The 17,965-nt window shown below is 45.6% G+C and overlaps 1 protein-coding gene across 1 annotated transcript in view; it reads right to left on the bottom strand.

Annotated features, from left to right (window-relative positions):
* The window catches only part of LOC128124154 (zinc finger protein 471-like), a 35,832-nt gene extending 18,934 nt beyond the window's left edge, over positions 1-16,898 (bottom strand). The window contains exons 1-6 of the mRNA XM_052760349.1: positions 16,766-16,898; positions 14,126-14,240; positions 13,577-13,653; positions 12,031-12,157; positions 11,671-11,766; positions 7,421-8,704 (exon numbers count right to left, since the gene is read on the bottom strand). Coding sequence (XP_052616309.1) covers positions 7,421-8,704; positions 11,671-11,766; positions 12,031-12,157; positions 13,577-13,585 — 1,516 coding nt within the window. The 5' untranslated portion in view covers positions 13,586-13,653; positions 14,126-14,240; positions 16,766-16,898. The remainder of the gene's footprint in view (positions 1-7,420; positions 8,705-11,670; positions 11,767-12,030; positions 12,158-13,576; positions 13,654-14,125; positions 14,241-16,765) is intronic.
* Positions 16,899-17,965: the final 1,067 nt, after the last annotated feature.

Consider the following 17,965-nt stretch of genomic DNA (forward strand, 5'->3'; position numbering starts at 1 on the left):
AAGGGGCGGGGCTTATGAAGAAAGGGCGGGTTCTCAGCGGAGTCAGTGGTGAGGGCGGCGCTAAGCGGAGAAGGGGCGGGTAATCTTCAGTCTGAGGCGAGGGGCGGGGCTTGCGGAGAAGGGGCGGGTTCGGCGCTAAACGGAGAAGGGGGGCGGGATCGTAGCGGGATTAGGTGAGGGGCGGGACTTAGCGAGTAGGGCGGTTCTCCGCGCAGTCTGAAGTGAGGGAGGGGCTTGGAGGAAGGGCGGGTTCTCAGCGGAGTCAATGGTGAGGGCGGCGCTAAGCGGAGAAGGGGCGGGTTCTCAGCGGAGTCAATGGTGAGGGCGGCGCTAAGCGGAGAAGGGGCGGGTTCTCAGCCGTCTGAGGTGGGGGCGGGGCTTAGGAAGTAGGGCGGGTTCTCAGCCGTCTGAGGTGAGGGGCGGGGCTTAGGAAGTAGGGCGGGTTCTCAGGGCAGCACGAGGTGAGGGCGGGGCCTGGATGAGAAGGGGCCAGTTCTCAGGAGCGTCAGAGGTAAAGGGCGGGGCTTGTGAAGAAGGGCAGGTTCTAAGGCTGCTCTTCTACAGGAGGGATGAGAGCCGGGACATTGTGTGACTGAGTGCGTGATTATGCAGAGCGGGATGCCCAGGTCTTCTGGGCGGGTCAGTTAGGTCAGTTAGGGCGACTCGGGCGCCGGCTCTACGTTAAGCTTCCCCCTCTGCCTAGAGACCACAAGCGTCCCTAGTTACCAGACGCCGCAGAGGCGCGAGCGCTACTCAAGAAGATGTCTCCTTGATATCTGGTTCCCTGTTACTTCACCAACCTCGATGCTTGATGTTAGTGTTTGAGGCTATGATGTTTTTTTTTTTTCTTTTTGAGGGAGGAGATATGAGGTGATCTCTAGCCCAGACTAGCCAAGGGTTAACTTTGAACTCCTGATCCTTCTGGATCTCTCAAATGTTTGGGGTTAAAGGAGTGAGCCCGCGACACCAAGCTTGGAAGTTTGATCTTTTCGGGCTCAGCTTTGCCACAGCAAGAACAGCCACTATTCTGCATCTGATCGCCTCCTCCCTCCCACTCATGTTGATCACCACCTCTGTGGCCAACAAATCAGCATATTTTTTCACCTGCAAAATGGGAATGTCACTATTAGTGTTGGGAGCAGTGACTACGACAACGTCATAGGAACCAAAATACAAGTCAGGCTTTTTCTGCTCTTTGCCAAAGTGGAAATTATCCCTGCCTTTGAAGGACCAAGAAATCAATACTTGTATCAAAGCTGAAATAAATAAAATGAGGCCATTTGGACGAAGAAAGAAGGAAAGAAACAAACACAATTCCCTGACTTCTTAGATCTTACGGCCCATGGATGGAGACAGACCCAACAAATGATGAAAAAAAAGGGGGCTATATAAAAATACAAAGAAGGAAGTGTGTATCACACTTTTCCTATTTTCTTCAGTTAACATTTCAACATCTTTGAAAACCTTTTTCATAAAAGATATCTGTTGGTCATCATCAACCCTGTCTTGACTCTACCTGGAAATCAAAGGCTTGGCCTCACAAAATCCCCCACTATTTGTGATGGAAATCCCAAACTTTGGTTATTTTTGCCTGTGTTTCTGAATCTAAAGTGGGGTTTCCACCGCCCTCACTTCTTGAGTTCTATTAATTTGCTAGAATGAGAGCTATCAAGGAAACAGGGTTTTTTTTTTCCTTCTTGTTGTTCATTATAGGAGACTTTAAAGGACATGAATGAACAGGTTGAGATATTTAAGACAAAATCCAGAAGGACCCTGAGAATTGGAGCTTCTAACCCCACAGAATTGAAGTGTGTCACTCACCCAGCACGTGGTCTTTCTGAAATCTTCGAAGTATTTTTGTGTGTGTGGTGGGGGGAGAGAACTAAGGCTTCATTAGGTAGGCATGATTGATTTAGTCATCGGTTACTGTTAATCCTTTATCCCCCACCCCCTACCCCATAGAGCTGTGAGTTATAGCTGTCATAGTACTTGATTGATTCTTCTGGCAACTAACTAGTTCCCTGTAGTTAGCTCCCCTAGTCACGTAAAGACCTTAGCAGATCACTGGGTGATCTTGCTGGGTGTGGTGGCTCATTCCTGTAATATCAGCACTTGAGGAGCTGAGGCAAGAGAATTGCCACAAGTTCAAGGCCAGCTTTGGTTTCATAGTGAGTTTCAGGCCAGCCTAGGCTAGAATGATGATCCTGTTTCAAAACACGTTTAGCTCCTAGGAGCTGGAGATGCAAAAGTGAAGAAAAAGTAAACTTGCCAAACAAAACTTTTAATCACCTCATTTGCAGAAACTCATAATGATTGAAAAGGCCTTTTTATAATTAACAAAAGACTATCTTTCCACTCCTTGAAATGTGGAAAGGATAGGTGGGTGATAGAAAGGTAAAGATAAATATATAGTAGCTGAGTAGACAAATATACATGGATTAATGATAGATGGGAAGACAGATGATGGATGACTAGCTAGGTAGACAGATGGACAGACAGACAGAAACCTCCTCGTTGGTCTCACCATCTAGACATTTTCTCTTCTGCTTTCTGCACTTTTTCATGTTCCTAGAGAGAGGACGGGATGGTCTAATCCTAATCCTGAGGTAAGGGACAGGTATATCAAGCTCCTTGGGTGGTGGTTTCTACAGTGGGGGAGGGGATGCTGGAATCTAAATGGCACACTTAAACCATGGTGGAGGGAAGGAAGCTGAATTGCACCGAATCCAATGTCTATTGAAGTTGTAGAGGTAGCTCAGCGCTAAAGCATGATAGTGATGAGCCCATGGATTGGATCAAGGGAATAAAAATATTAAAAACCAACCAAACAAAACTGGGATGGTGCTCACCTACAAATCCAGCCTCACCTACATAGTGAGACCCTGGCTCAACAAAACAATGTCTAGTAAAACTTATTCTTATTTCTGTCCTGTAAAGCTGTCCACAAGGGATCAGAAGATATTAGAAGATATTAATCTAATCAGGGGTTGACACAAAAAGACATGAGTTTTTAATAATCTTTTGGTAAAAGCACCAAGGTAGTGAGGGACGTTTCACAGTACCACAGTGCCACCTGCTGGTAAAAGTGTTCAAATACACCTTGTTTGTTTTGGTTTGTTTTTTTTTTTTTTTGAGACAGGGTTTCTGTGTAAGCCCTGACTATCCTGGAACTCACTCTATAGACAGAGATTGGCTTAGGACTCAGAGATCTGCCTAGAGGCCTCTGATGGGATTAAAGGCATGCACTACCACACCAGACGCCTTTTTTTTTTTTTTAAAGAGGGAATATTGTTGCCCAAACTGGCCTGGAAGTTCTGGGGTCCAGTGATGCTCCCTCCTCAATCTTCCAAATAACTACTCCACATCACCATACCCAGCCAACCTGCTTCCAACATGTGGGTTAGTTTGGGGCCTCTTACTAAGATGTTGCTCTCATAAGCCAAACCTTTCTCCCATGCTTCCCCAGACCGGACACACACACATTCTGGGACCAGTTAGCCCAGACTCAATGCCTTGCAAAGCAGGGATTCCTTAATCCACTGACAACAGTGTGTTCACGTACTCAGTAGGCCTGGCTCCCAGACCAATTCTAATTTCGCTGGAAGGGATGATGGGAAACATCCTTCCCATGGACTCCTAAAAGGCCACCCGCTCAATGGGATTTTGATTCCCAGAGGTCTCCCTAAGAGCCTCGGTCCAATTCACTGATGAGAACTGACAGTCAGAGGCGGTTCAACGGTGTAAATGGTGACAGTTGTCCAGACCCAGCACAGTTCTCAAGCTGGGTTGCAGGGAGTGAGGCTGCACCCTCTAAGTACCTACTGTTAGATCTCTAGCCGGGAGAGAATCTTGTGGCTGTATGCACCACCACTACCACCCCCACAACCACCCCCCACCCACCCCCACCACCACCCCCCACCCACCCCCACCACCACCCAAAAAACATGGACAAGATGCTCATCACAAATTTTTTTTTTTTTTCTGGAGCTGAGGACCGAACCCAGGGCCTTGCGCTTGCTAGGCAAGCGCTCTACCACTGAGCTAAATCCCCAGCCCCCTAAAATGTGTATCCCAGGCTGTCATCGAACTCCAGATCCACCTGCCTCTGCCTCCTTCAGCAAATCCTACCGGCCTGCGCCACCAGAACTGGCTCATCACAAATTTTTAAAGCATCAGAAATTCAGAAGCAACCTGAATATTTGGCAACAGAGAAATGGAGAGACAGCCATTTTCTTTTCTTTTTTTTAAGATTAATTTTATTTATTTATTTATTTATATTTATTTATTTATTTATTTATTTATTTATTTATTATTGTTTTGCCTCTATGTCTGCCTGCAGGCCAGAAGAGGGCTCCAGATCTCATTACAGATGGTTGTGAGCCACCATACGGTTGCGGAGAATTGAACTCGGGACCTCTGGAAGAGCAGCCAGTGCTCTTAACCTCTGAGCCATCTCTCCAGCCCCCAACCATAGCTGATTTTCACAACGTCAGCGGATATGTGAACATACAAAACCTTTCTTTTGAAAAATCATGAAGACACAAGTCAGAAAATACTGCAGAATGTGATTGCCTTGCTGAGGTTTTAAAAAATTAGGTATGTCTTTTGGGGTCGTGGTACCGTGGCAAAATAGCAAGGAAGAGCCTAAGAATGTGAGATGTCACACACTAGCTACTCAGGGTACATAGGGTGTGCTACCTAGGCTAGATTTTCTTTTTTTTCTTTTCTGTTTTTTTTTGTTTTGTTTTTTTGGGGGTTTTTTCTGTTTTTTTTTTTTTTTTTTTTTTTTTTTCAAGTCAGGGTTTCACTGTGCAGCCTTGGCTGTGCTAAAACTCACTCTGTAGACCAGGCTGGCCTCAAACTCAGAGATTCTCCCTACCTCGGTCTCTGGAGTGCTGGAATTAAAGGTGTGTGCCACCACCACCCAGCGGATAGATTGTATTTCAATTGGACCCAAGCTAGAATGATCTGAAGAATCTTAACTGACTCTGCCTCCCGAGTGCTGGGATTAAAGGCGTGTGCCGCTGCTGCTGCTGCTGCTGCTGCTGCTGCTGCTGCTGCTGCTGCTGCCGCCGCCGCCGCCGCCGCCGCCGCCGCCGCCGCCGCCGCCGCCGCCGCCACCACCACCTGGCCAGCATTATTTTTTATTATTGACTGATGTGGGAGGTCTAGATCTGGCACTAGGTTGGGGCATCTCTTGGAGGATGCAGTAGTAACTATTTGTTCCTTCACATTGCGTGCCATCAAAGGCCCTTCACCCTGAAGGTTGTTTTCTTGTTGCAAATCAGTTTGATAGGATAGCATTTCTTTCATTAGAACATGAACTTCTTTTCCAGAAGCCCCCCCAAAGATCCCAACAGCCAATACAGAGAAACACTTGCCACTCTGAGATGCACAGGAGGCTGGAAAATTCGAATCCACTATCTTCAGATTTTGTTTTGGTTTGTTTTTTGAGATAAGTTTCTCTGTGTAACCCTGGCTGTCCTGGAACTAGCTCTGTAGACCAGACTGCCCTCTGCCACCATGCCCAACCTATCTTCAGATTCTAAAGCAAGAAGCAGATGCTAACAATAACTGGGTATGGCTGATGAGTAAGCAGCTAAAATCTACCAGTGACACAAGACCAAAGGATGGCCCAAAACCAATCTAGATATGGAGAAACTAAGAAACACCGTTCAAAATCAAGACTGTTCCTGAAATAGGAAGAAGTAACTGAGAGTAATGTAAGAATCAGACACAGGGCAGTGTGGGATATTCCTTTGCCCTGTGTGAATATATGTCACTGTGAGTAAGTTAATAAAGAAGCTGATTGACCTATAGCCAGAGAGGTAGAGGTTAGGTGGCACTGGCAGACCAAAAGAGAGCATGAAGAAGAGAGGAGCTTCAGAATCTCAAGGAGATGCTCAGGAGATGAACTTGTCATACCGAGAAAAGGTATCAAGCCATGTGGCAGAGCATAGATAAGAAATATGGGTTAATTTAAGAGTTAGATAGTAACAAGCCTGAGCTAATGGCCAAGCATTTACAATTAATAAGTCTCAGTGTGGTTATTTGAGAGCAGCTGCCAGGACAGGGTAAGAAGGCCTTTTCCTACAGATTCCACATCTTCTGGTCTAGAAGTCATGAGAATACACTGTCTACAGAGTGTGACTGTTTTCAACAGGAAATAGAGCCAGACACTGTGCCACAGGCTTTATAATCCCAGTTCTAGTGAGACTGAGGCAAGAGGGCTGCCCCCAAATTAAAGAGCAACCAGGGCTACACAGCAGTACTTAGCTCAGGCCCCAATTACATAAACAACTAAATTTAGAAACAAGTCCTTGGCCTGCAAAAGGATGTAAAACTACTTTTTTTTTTCTTTTCATTTTATCTGTTGACTGGGTGCGTGGTAGTTTCTTTTTTTGTTTTTTTAGACAGTGTATCAATATGTAGCCCAAGCTGGCCTTGAACTTGAGGCAATCCTCCTGCCTTAGCTTCCCAAGACCTGGGGTTATAGCATGTACCACTATGCATGGCTGTTTTACAGTTCTGAATCCTTAGCGTGTTTGAGTACTCATTCAGATTTCCAGATATAAGCATGTATTCAAAACCTGTAAACCATTCCTCTGGGATTTAAAAAATGTGTGTGCTTTGAATTATGAAAGGGGCCAGTGAGACTGCTCAGTGGGTAAGCCTGGTAATAAGTGGGTAAGCTAAGCTCAGCCTCTGGAACCCACATAAATGAGTGACTCCACAAAGTTGCCCTCTGATCTCTATACACACACGTGTGCACACACACACATACACAGAAATCTTTATAAAATTCTTTTAATTCCTCTGGAGATAGCTCTTGGGGGTGGGGCTGTTGTTTTATGACAGGGTCTCACTGTGCAGCCAACTGGCCTGGAACGCACAGAGATCTACCAGCCTCTGCCTCCCAAGTGCTAGGATTCAAGTGTGTTACCACACCCTGGATATAGCTTTATTTCTTACCTTTCTTAGCATGTAAAATTATCCATTTGTTCTTTTTATTGCCACACATGGTGTCTGCAGGATTTATCTCCTTGTTAACCCAGGAGTAATTTGGCTTCCCTGCGACTAAAGCTGGGCATGGTGACACATACTTTTAATATCCCAGCATTCAGAAGGCAGAGGCAGGCAGATCAGGAGTTCCAGGCCAGCCCGGTTTACATAGCAAATTCTGGGCCAGCCGAGCCTACATTAGAGAGACTGTATCTCAAAAACAAAACAAAACAAAACAAAAAAGCCACATAAAAATCCCATGACTAGATTCTGGGGAGTGTTGGGAGACAGAATTATTTCCAACCTTTCCCTGTTAATTGATTTAGAATTAACTCTGAATTGAGGCATCTTATTAGCAGTACATTCAGCTCTCCTTTCTCCAAGATGCACAGGCCGTAATCGTCCTATGCTAATGGGCTCCTTGTATTACTTCCATTCCTGTGGTTGCTTGCCAGCACAAACTCCCTGATGATTAACAGTGGGTAAGTGCCGAGGGACGGCTTTTCTACATTTATTATGTTCACACGCGTTCCTCTATTGTGCCGTCTGGGAGGCTGAACAGTAGCTGGATCGTGACTTACGCTCCTGCCACATCCCTTGGAGGGCTTTTCCTTGGAATGGCTCACCTGATGTTGACTCAGTTGTGAGCAATGGCTGAAGGCCTTCCCACATTCCTCGCACTCGTATGGCTTCTCATGGGTATGGATTTTATGATGGACTGTGAGATGTGAGACCCGCTTGAAGGCCCTACTGCACACCTTACACTGGTAGGGTTTCTCCCCAGTATGAATTCTCTGGTGTTGCTTAAGCTGCGAGTTCACTCTAAAGGTCTTGCCACATGCCTTGCACTCATAAGGTTTCTCTCCAGTATGAATTCGCCGATGCCGGATAAGAGTGGATCCTTGATTAAAAGCCTTGCCACAGTCTTTACATTCAAAGAGTTTCTTGCCAGTATGAACAGTCTGATGCTGAATCAGCTGAGACCTATGACTAAAGGTCTTCCCACACTCCTTACACAAGTAGGGCTTTTCACCGGTATGAATCCTGTGATGTACTTTAAGATGCGAGATCCGATTGAAGGCCTTGCCACAGTCCTTACATTGATAGGGTTTTTCCCCAGTATGGATTCGCTGGTGCTCAATCAACTGTGAGCTTCGACTGAAGGCTTTAGCACAGTCTTTACATTCATAAGGTTTCTCACCTGAATGAACTCTCTGGTGTTGTATGAAATTTGAGCCAGAATTGAAGGCCTTCCCACATTCTTTACATTCATAAGGCTTCTTGCCAGAATGAATATTCTCGTGCTGGATTAGTCGTGAACCATATTTAAAGGCCTTCCCACACTCCCTACATTTGTAGGGCTTCTCATTAGTAGGAATTCCTTGATTAATACGGAATTCCTTGTGCCACAAGTCTTTTTTGCGTTTATTATATCGACGGGACTTTCTCTGGGAAAAAGTAAGAGGTGCTTGCTGGTTTAAAGTGGGCATTTCCTCGTGACTGATTAACACAGGACTGGCATTTCTGTCTGGATTTCCTGGTTGTCTGTCAAACAGGCCTTCGTCTTCCCCATCATCCTGGAAGCGCGAGCCCTCAAGACGACAGCTTGCAAGGCCTCCCATTATCCCCCACCGGGGCGACTCGATTTCATTAACGTGTGGCTTTGCAGACAGTATTTCGGCACCGTATCCAGATTCCAATGCTGACAAGGAAGTGAAACGGAAAATGGTTATTTTTCTTTTTCCAGGAGAAGAACCTACAGTGGAAGCTGGCAGGTTCTCAGGGGGATCACCAATGAGAGACACACGCCTCTGATCACGCCGCCTCCCTGCCACTGCTCAGCATTCTTGTCAGGGTTCCCAACTTGGCGATGTCTATCTCACACAAGTGGCCCATGAGGACAGCTGGAGAAGCAGAAGCCTTCACACATGCGACTGTTTGGGGGAAGATTTCTTTCCAATGTCTAGCCAAGCAATCATGGGGGGAGGCAGGCATGAAGAGTCATTTCTGTGTTTGTGGGTGATCTGGCCGAGCAAAACATAGCTAAGATTGCCCTTGGAACCACCCTGATGTTTATTAGATTCTAACTTGTGTTGGGGGCCCAGCACCTATAATTAATTACCTATTCATGGTTTTATTCACTATAACTAATGACCTTTCTTTGTTTTTTCTTTTCTTTTGTTGTTGTTTTGTTTGTTTGTTTGTTTTGGTTTTGTTTTGTTTTTTTGAGACAGGGTTCCTTTGTGTAGCCCTGGAACTAGCTCTGTAGACCAGGCTGGCCTCAAACTCACAGCGATCTGTCTGCCTCTGCCTCCCAAGTGCTGGGATTAAAGGCGTGCACCACCACTGCCCAGCCACTAATGACCTTTCTAATAAATCCCTGTCAGACTTTTAAAAAGTATTGGAAGTTCCGACACCTAAACTCTCTTGACTAAGGCTAAGCAATCCGAAATCAGGCAAAGAGAGAGGTGGAGGAGGCAACATTAGAAATGAGGATTGGGAGGAAAACAGTGTTGCGCTGGTTCTAAAACATCAGTGTAGCTCTGAGCCATGTTTAGAAACACACTAGCAGATTCCACAAAAACAAATATAATCAAGAGTGACTTCTGCCAATGGCCAGCTTCCCAGTAGGGCTTCAGGGGTTGTGTAGGAACAGGTACAAGAACCCATCCTCTTGATTTGGTGGTGGTAACACAGGCGTACAAACCTGCCAGCGTTCATCAGTACTGCACGTAAGAGGTGTACATTTTATCCAATGTAAATTATACTCTGCAAAACTCATGCGGATTCTGCCGGATGCACTGAGGAGGGATCAGGTGATGGTTGCCAATGTTCTTAATATTGCTGAACTGTATGCTTAAAGAATGGTTAAGGCGGTAGCTTCTGTTATGTGTATTTTATCATACCTTTAAAAAGAAATGATGGGAGGGGTGTGTGACTGGATCCTTGACCTGCCTGAACACTTAAGGGCATGTGTGGGAGAAAAAAAATAAACCAAGGGCACGCTGACACACTTGTCTACCAGGACATGGTAACAAAACAGCAGCTATCCTTTGGTACATCCGGCCACCACCTTCTCCTGTGGTTTCCTCTAATCTGAAACGTAAGTAACCACCATGGCCACTGCCAACTCCGGAACTTTGCCATTATTTAAAAGGAATGTTGGAAAAAGAATGGCCTTGTGTCTCGTTTAGAGCTCAGTTTACTGGGGGATGAGACCCTTCTACAACATCATGTTTTGCTCTTATTCAGATTATAAGCAAAAACTGCCTGGGGGTTAGGGGGCAGGCAAGATAGCGCAGTGGGCAAGTACACCTGCCACGAAAGCCTGACGACCCGAGTTCAATCCCAGGACCCAGAAGTCAGACGCCCCGGCTCCCATCTGTAATCCCAGCACTCCTACAGTTAGAGGAGAGGCAAAAACAAGAGAATCAGCTGGAAGCTCTGGAACTATCCCGGATTGCGAAGCCTGGCCAAAATGAGAAGCCTCTTCTCAAAATGAGAAGCCTCAGGAAGGTGAGAGACCCGCTCCCAAAAGTTATCCTTTGACCTCCACACAGTTGCCTCAGCATGCGTGTACTGACATTCACACACAATAAAGGAAAATACTTTTTTTTTTTTTGGTTTTTCGAGACAGGGTTTCTCTGTGTAGCTTTGCGCCTTTCCTGGAACTCACTTGGTAGCCCAGGCTGGCCTCGAACTCACAGAGATCTGCCTGGCTCTGCCTCCCGAGTGCTGGGATTAAAGGTGTGCGCCACCAACGCCCGGCTAGGAAAGTACTTTTTAAAGGCTCTGTGGTGTACTTCATCCAATCCTACCTGGCCCATGAAGTGGCGAGCTACACCGTAACCACAGCAACCGACCTCACTGAGTTAAAGACTCATTTATATGATGGTGCAAGGAATCATGGGCCAAAGTGACGACTGCTTCTGTGTATACTCATAAAGCTCATGAAGCGGATGGCCCCAGAGGACCACACAGACCCTGCGTCACATCAGTTTCACTTTATTTGTGCATGGACTGAGAGAAAGCTACAGGGGTATACAAAAAGGTCACAAAATAGAAAAGTAATGGGTGTCTACTGGGGTCTAACCACATGGAGAGACAGACTCCAAATATGAGGGTGCCCACCTACATGCTGACCCACTCAAAGGCTAGAACAGCTGGTTATCATGTTACAAAGGAAGGCGGCTAGGATCGCAGCCGGTCAAGGATATTAAACTGCTAGCCTGAGGTACAGAAGACTGTGCGAACAGCCGTGGACACCTACACGGACACAGCGGCAGGAACTGTGGTGACTCTGAGTGCTTGCTCTCTTCCGGCCATGTGGGAAAAACACTTTGGCTACCTCTGTAGACATGCCTTGATGGTCTAATAAAGAACTGAGCGGACAATTAAAAAAAAAAAAAGAAAGAAAAAAGAAAAAAGAAATGTCTTGAGAGCACTCCTTTCTCCAAGATGCCTTTTCTCTCCCAGATCCACCTAGCATGACTGGGTTTACTCCGCGGGCATGTTTCCACTCTTCTAAGTAAGGCCATCCCTAATGCTATACTATATAAAACTATCCGAAGAGTGTTCTACTGGTGATTTCTAGTCCTGCTTAACTCATAAAGCCGCAGATACGGCAATAATACGAAAGTCTCCTGGGTCTCTAGCTCCAGCGCTCACCTGAACACAGGCCTCCTGCCGTGGCCCTCTCCGCTAGCCAAGGCTCCCTCCCTTGCTCGAGGATGGCTATCACATCAGGTTTGGATATGGTAAGACCTGAAGAAGAGGAAAGAAAACACACACACCATATGGTCAGACTGAGAGGCCTTGGAATTCAGATCCAGGGCTCTGTCACTGAGCAGGGAGATAGCTGCAGAAAGGGCGAAAAGAAAACCTAACAGTCGGAGGACCCGACTTCAAGCCATTGGCTGCCTTTTGTACACTCCGAAGTGGCCGGTCGTGGAACTGAAAGGTACCCAATAGCTGACAAGGCAGGGGCATGCCCGGGAAGACCCAGACTAACAGACCAGACCACTTTACCCAGTGAGACCAGATGGCCGTAGTTCTCCAGCATCACATCTCTGTACAAGTCCTTCTGAGCAGGCTCGAGGCACTCCCACTCTTCTTGGGAGAAAGCTATGGCCACATCCCTGAACAGTTCTGAACCCTGAAACAGGAAGTGTGAACGATGCATGACTATTTCATTCAAGGGGGTGTTTCCCAGTGGGATGAGAGGAGCTGGAGGAGGTCTCTAAAGGGGTTGTTCTGGTGAACAAAACAGCTGGGGTTGGTTGTCAACAACAACAAAAAAAAGAGCATGAGGAAGACACAGTGTTAAAATATTTTCATACACACCATTTTGCTGCAGACCACCACTTCTGGGTATAGGTCTAGGGTGAAAATTAAAGGTTAAATGGAGTTTTCATAAATTCTCAATTCAGGTTAGAAGTATCATTTCTATTTTGTGACAAAGATACTTGATGAACTTTTCCCTAAAGATTTCAAGAAAATCTTTTGAAAAAACATAGCCACTATGGTACCACACGCCTATAATATCAGCACTCCAGAAGCAGAAGCAGGTAGATTACTGTGAGTCTGAGGCCAGTTTGATCTACAAACTGAGTTCCAGACCAACTAGTGCTACATAGTCAGATCCTGTCTCAAAAGAAAAAGCTGTGTATCTTAGAAAGAGGAGCTTCATCTTAGTCAAGAGTTTGTTGCCAAGCTCAGTTCACCATTACATCAGAACATAGCACAAGCACCTTCTTCATGAGACAATGAATGAAGAATACTTTCATTGACTGTACAACTTCCTAAATGAAAAGAATAAAACATCCTCATATTTTGGAACCGAAGTACGGATCGAATCTCTGAAGCTCTTCCAAGCTCTAAGAACCCACCCATCAACCCATCAGGCTGAGAATCTCATTTGCTATTCCCATGAGCCTCAGTTCTGTATTTCTCTTGTGCTTAAGCCAAAGCAGATAATGAAGAAAGACCCAAAGGTTTGGTGTAACCTCGAATCAGATCACACTCTGACATCTAATCTCTGGATTCCCAACTAGGTCTCCACTACACTCAAATGTCAATCTCTTCCAGGGCAGGACAACAGACCACAGGCTGAAAGGGTGACGAATGCCACCTCCCTGTTTCCCTGAGTGACCGACCGCTCTCTTCTTTCAAATCTTGGCTCCTACAAGGATGCTCCCATCTCACCCAGGGAAACGGAGGTCTGCTCAGAAAATTTCACTCCAGAATGAATCTATATGTGTCAGAGAAGACGGAGCAATAAGAAAGGGCCTAGCTTGGGCCTGGTGGTGGTGGCATATGCTTTTAACCCCAGCACTCAGGAGGCAGAGGCAGGTGGATCTCTGTGAATTCGAGGCCAGACTGGTCCAGAGAGTGAGTTCCAAGACAGCCGGCGCTACACAGAGAAACCCTGTCTCAAAAAACCAAAACATAGCCTAGCCTATCATCCTACCATCTCATTGACTCCCTAAAACAGACCTCAGGGGACCAGGTTAACTGGTGGGATCTGGGTGGGAAGTTTCAGGATAACAAATATTTACATGATTTTAAAACTCACGAGAGGCATGACTTCCAGGAGTTCAAGGGCTGATGGGTCTTCCTCTTGGGGAAGGACAGAGTCCTTAGATGTCAGAGCTAAAGAAGGAAAGAGGAAACATGAAGGTTGAAGCCTGCCTGGAAGCTCCCTGAATGCCAGGGTTATGTTTGCACCTGTTTCTAACTGCCCATTACCTTACAGAGAGCTAGGAGAAACTGGTACCCAACACCAGCAGCCTACTTTAGCTGCTGCTGGGGAGGTACAGCATGAGTGGTCCTTTCTCCCCCACTTTCCTTAAATTCTGCAGGTGGTGCAAAACTCAGGGGTCCTTAGACCTGTCCCAGTGATGGAGACCCACACATGACTCAAAGGACAGGGAAAGCTCTCCTCACCCAGGGAGTGAGTAAGGAGAACTTGCATAATGTACGTAGTCCTAGACTGGAAATGAAGCATTCACAGGACTCAGCCATGTAATCTCCCACACAGCAAATGGAACCACTCTGAAGTCACCCTGGCTATTTCTCCAACTTCCAAATTCACAAAGAACTCCACAGCTCAAACTGGGCCTACCTTGTGTCAAGAAATAGGAGGAAACTGCCGAGGACAATCAGACAATTAGATGGGCGGGGCCAGGACTCCATCATCAGAACATAAACATATCCTTCCAGAGACACAGCAGTCATATCTGTTGAAGAAAAATGCACGAAATTAGTACATAAATAGGTTAAGACCACAAGTAGGTAAGTGTGGAATCATTTTAGCATAGCCATAATAATAGAATATGACACCAATAATCAAACTTGAGTTTGAGGGGGTAAGAAATGGCTCAGTGGTTGAGAGCACTTGCTGCTCTTGCAGAGAGGACTTGGGTTCAGTTTCCAGGACTCACATCAGGCAATTTGCAACTGCCTGTAACTCCAGCTCCAAGGGATCCCACATCTTCTTCTGGACTCCTCAAGCAACTGCACTCACAATCCCAATCACAAACTCACTCACACACAATCTTTAAAAACAAAATGATATTGAGGGCTGGGCATAGCGACACACACCTTTAATCCCAGCACTCAGGAGGAAGAGGTAAGTGTATCTCTGTGAGTTCCAGGCCAGTCAGTGCTACATAGACTTTCCCTTTCAAAAAAAAATTTTTTTAAGGAAATTAAAAGCATCAGTTATTTGCTGACAGACTTTTCTTTCCTGGCCGCCAGTCCCACGTTATCACACCAAGGATTATATTAATTACAAATGCTTGGCAAATAGCTCAGGTTTGTTACTACCTCTTACGTTTAAATTAACCCATATTTCTTATCTATGTTTTTCCACATGGCTTGGTACCTTTTCTCAGTACAGCATGGCCATCTTGTTTCTATCTGCTGGCGAATACCCAGCTCTGCCGTTCTTCCTCCCAGCAATCTCAGTTTAGCTCTCCTGCCTGTTCAGCTATGGCCAGTCCAGTCACCTTCTTTATTAAAACAATCACAGTGACATATATCCACACAGTGTAAAAGATTATTCCACAGTTATTGCCGAGCGATGGCGCACACCTTTAATCCCAGCTCTCAGGAGGCAGAGAGGCAGGAAGATCTCTGAGTTTGAGACCAGCATGGTCTACAAAGCTAGTTCCAGGATGAGCTACACAGAGAAACCCTATCTCAAAAAACAAAACAAAACAAAAACAAAAAACAAAACCAACAAACAAAACCATCAGTTATTAAGAAGTTATTCACAACTAGATCATTTGCACAATGATAAGAACATTCAGCAAAAAGAAATCCAACCACAACTGGTACAGGGGTTCAAAACAAGAAAACAAAGCATGGAAGAGAAAAACATCCTAGGCGGCTAATGAAATGGCTCACTGGGTACAGGCCCTTGCTGTAAAGACTGACAACCTGAGTTTGATTCACGTAACCCACGTGGTGGAAGGAGAGAACCCACTCCTACAAGCTGTCCTCTGACCTCCACTAGGGTGTTTATGGCACACAATGGCCCCCACAAAAAAAACAACAAAAAATCCAAAGTTTTGTTGTGTTATCATTTAACCACTTCTTGAGTTCACCAAACAAATGCTACCTTGTAAAGGATCATAAAGGAATACCTGTCATGTCACAAACATTTCTAGTTTGTAAGTGAAATAATTATGAAAGGTACTTAGCGTGATGTAATGGGAAGTGCGCCCTTGTTACAAGCACTTTTATAAGCACCATTTCATCACTGGTACAACATCCTATCATAGGGACAGCCTGTGACTCACTCAACATTTTCCCTACTGCTGGGCAACGAACCTAAAACAAGATCATTTAGATGGCCCTAAGTGTTGCTTCTAAACCAGTGGCTCTATGGTTCTAAATGTTTTTGGGGTCCTGCAACGTATATCATATAAAACAAGATCTCCCTTTAAAAGGCTATACTCACACTTGGGTTTGTCTTATTCTTTTCTAAACGTCTGTTAAGTCCTGTGTTTAACCCTGTTTTAAAAATGTAGGGGGCTGAAGGCGGGCGGTGGTGGCGCATGCCTTTAATGCCGGCACTCAGGAGGCAGAGCCAAGTGGATCTCTGTGAGTTCGAAGCCAGCCTGATCTACAGAGCGAGATCCAGGACAGACACCAAAACTACACAGAGAAACCCTGTCTCGAAAAACAAACAAAAAAATGTAGGTGCTGAGGAGATGGCTCAGCGGATTCAAAGAACTTGCTGCCCTTGGGGAGGACCCATGTTGGGGTTCCAGCACCCACATGGCAACTACCAACCTATAACTTCTGGTCTCTGTGGACACTGCATGCAAGTAAAACACACACACACACACACACACACACACACACACACACACACACACACACACACACACACAGTAAATCCTTAAAAAAATTATTTTACTGTAAATATACTTTAATCAACTCAAGATCTGCTTTAATATGTAATAATATATATGTATAATAAAATACTTCATCTCAGGATACACAAAGGCAAACGTAGTGTTAAACGCAAAACATCCTTAATTTCAGAAGGTGGAGGAACCTTCCCAAACTGCCCTAGGTCTACCAGGTTAGCTGAGAAATTGGGCACAAGGGGCACCAACTGAGCGCTAGCCGCGGGGGACGACGGGAAATGTAGTCCAGGACCGGGAAGCCTATGAAAAAACGGTAGGTCCAGGCATCGCGATTAGTCTGAAGGCTGAGATTCTTGGTCCGCGGCGCCTGCTCCCTTACTCACCGCGGAGCTTCCGAATAGCTCCGGACCTCCATTTGTTTCCTCCTTGGTTTGCCTGCCCACTGCCCACACCCGATTACCACCTCAATACCAGCGGACTCGCTGCTCAATGCTGGAAGACGCAAGCGCAGAAGCGCCTCTGGCGCTAACGTCGCAGTCCTTTCTGGGAAATGTAGTCTCCAGGCTGCCAAGCGGCCTAAGCAGGTGTAAGGTGTTTTGTGAGCCACGAGGGGCGGGCCTATGTGCTGAGATGTGGAAGGGTGTTCGAATCCCGTAGTCTTCTTCTAAAGTCGCGCGTGATTCCTTCTCTGGCTATGAGTGCGTGGCCATGGCTGTGTATGCAGAAACTCTTGTGACTATGTCTGCTGTTTGATTTTAATCCTGTGTGAGTTGTTTAGTATGCACACTGGGCACGGTTAACCATAGATGCACACTTGTGAAAATGTGACTGAAAAGTTTTCCATTTATAGAAGATCTGCAGCTAACATTTCAATTAATTGGGAAACGAAACAAAACCCTACTGTTGTACACCCAAGATTGAAGCAAGGTAATTTAGACACCAAAAGATAAGAAATAAACGTTTATTTTTGCAGATGATATGATTAGCCATGGTGTATCTTCACAGGAATAGAGCACTGATTTTTTTGTTTGTTTTGGTTTTTGGTGGTTTTTTTTTAATGTGTGTGTGTGTGTGTGTGTGTGTGTGTGTGTGTGTGTGTCTGTCTGTCTGTCTGTCTGTCTGTAGGAGTGAATGCTGTCAGAAGAGGGTGTTGGGTCCCTTGAACCTGGAGTTAGAGTGCCATGTAAAGCTATGTTGTGGGATATTTGCTGACACCTTGGATTGGGGGGCGGAGCCAGTGACTAGTTCACAGGAATTAGTCATAGAGAGGACAGAAGAGACTTACAGAAAAGAGTAGAGAGGGACTGAGAGATCCAAGGTGTTTTTGTAGTGTTTTGTTTTGTTGTGTTTTTCTTTCTTTTTTTTTCTCTTTTCTTTTTCTTTTTCTCTTTTTTTTTTTTTGTTTTTGTTTTTGTTTTTCAGAGCTGAGGACTGAGCCCAGGGCCTTGTGCTTGCTAGGCAAGCACTCTACCACTGAGCTAAATCCCCAACCTCTTGTTTTTTGTTTTTTTTTCTTAATGCCGAACATCGTTTATTGAAGGAGGGAGGAGGTCTTGAATACAGGTTTACAGCACAATGGGAGA

This window comes from Peromyscus californicus, unplaced genomic scaffold (assembly GCF_007827085.1).
Source record: "Peromyscus californicus insignis strain IS unplaced genomic scaffold, ASM782708v3 Scaffold_4__1_contigs__length_199733344, whole genome shotgun sequence".
Lineage (NCBI taxonomy): Eukaryota > Metazoa > Chordata > Mammalia > Rodentia > Cricetidae > Peromyscus > Peromyscus californicus.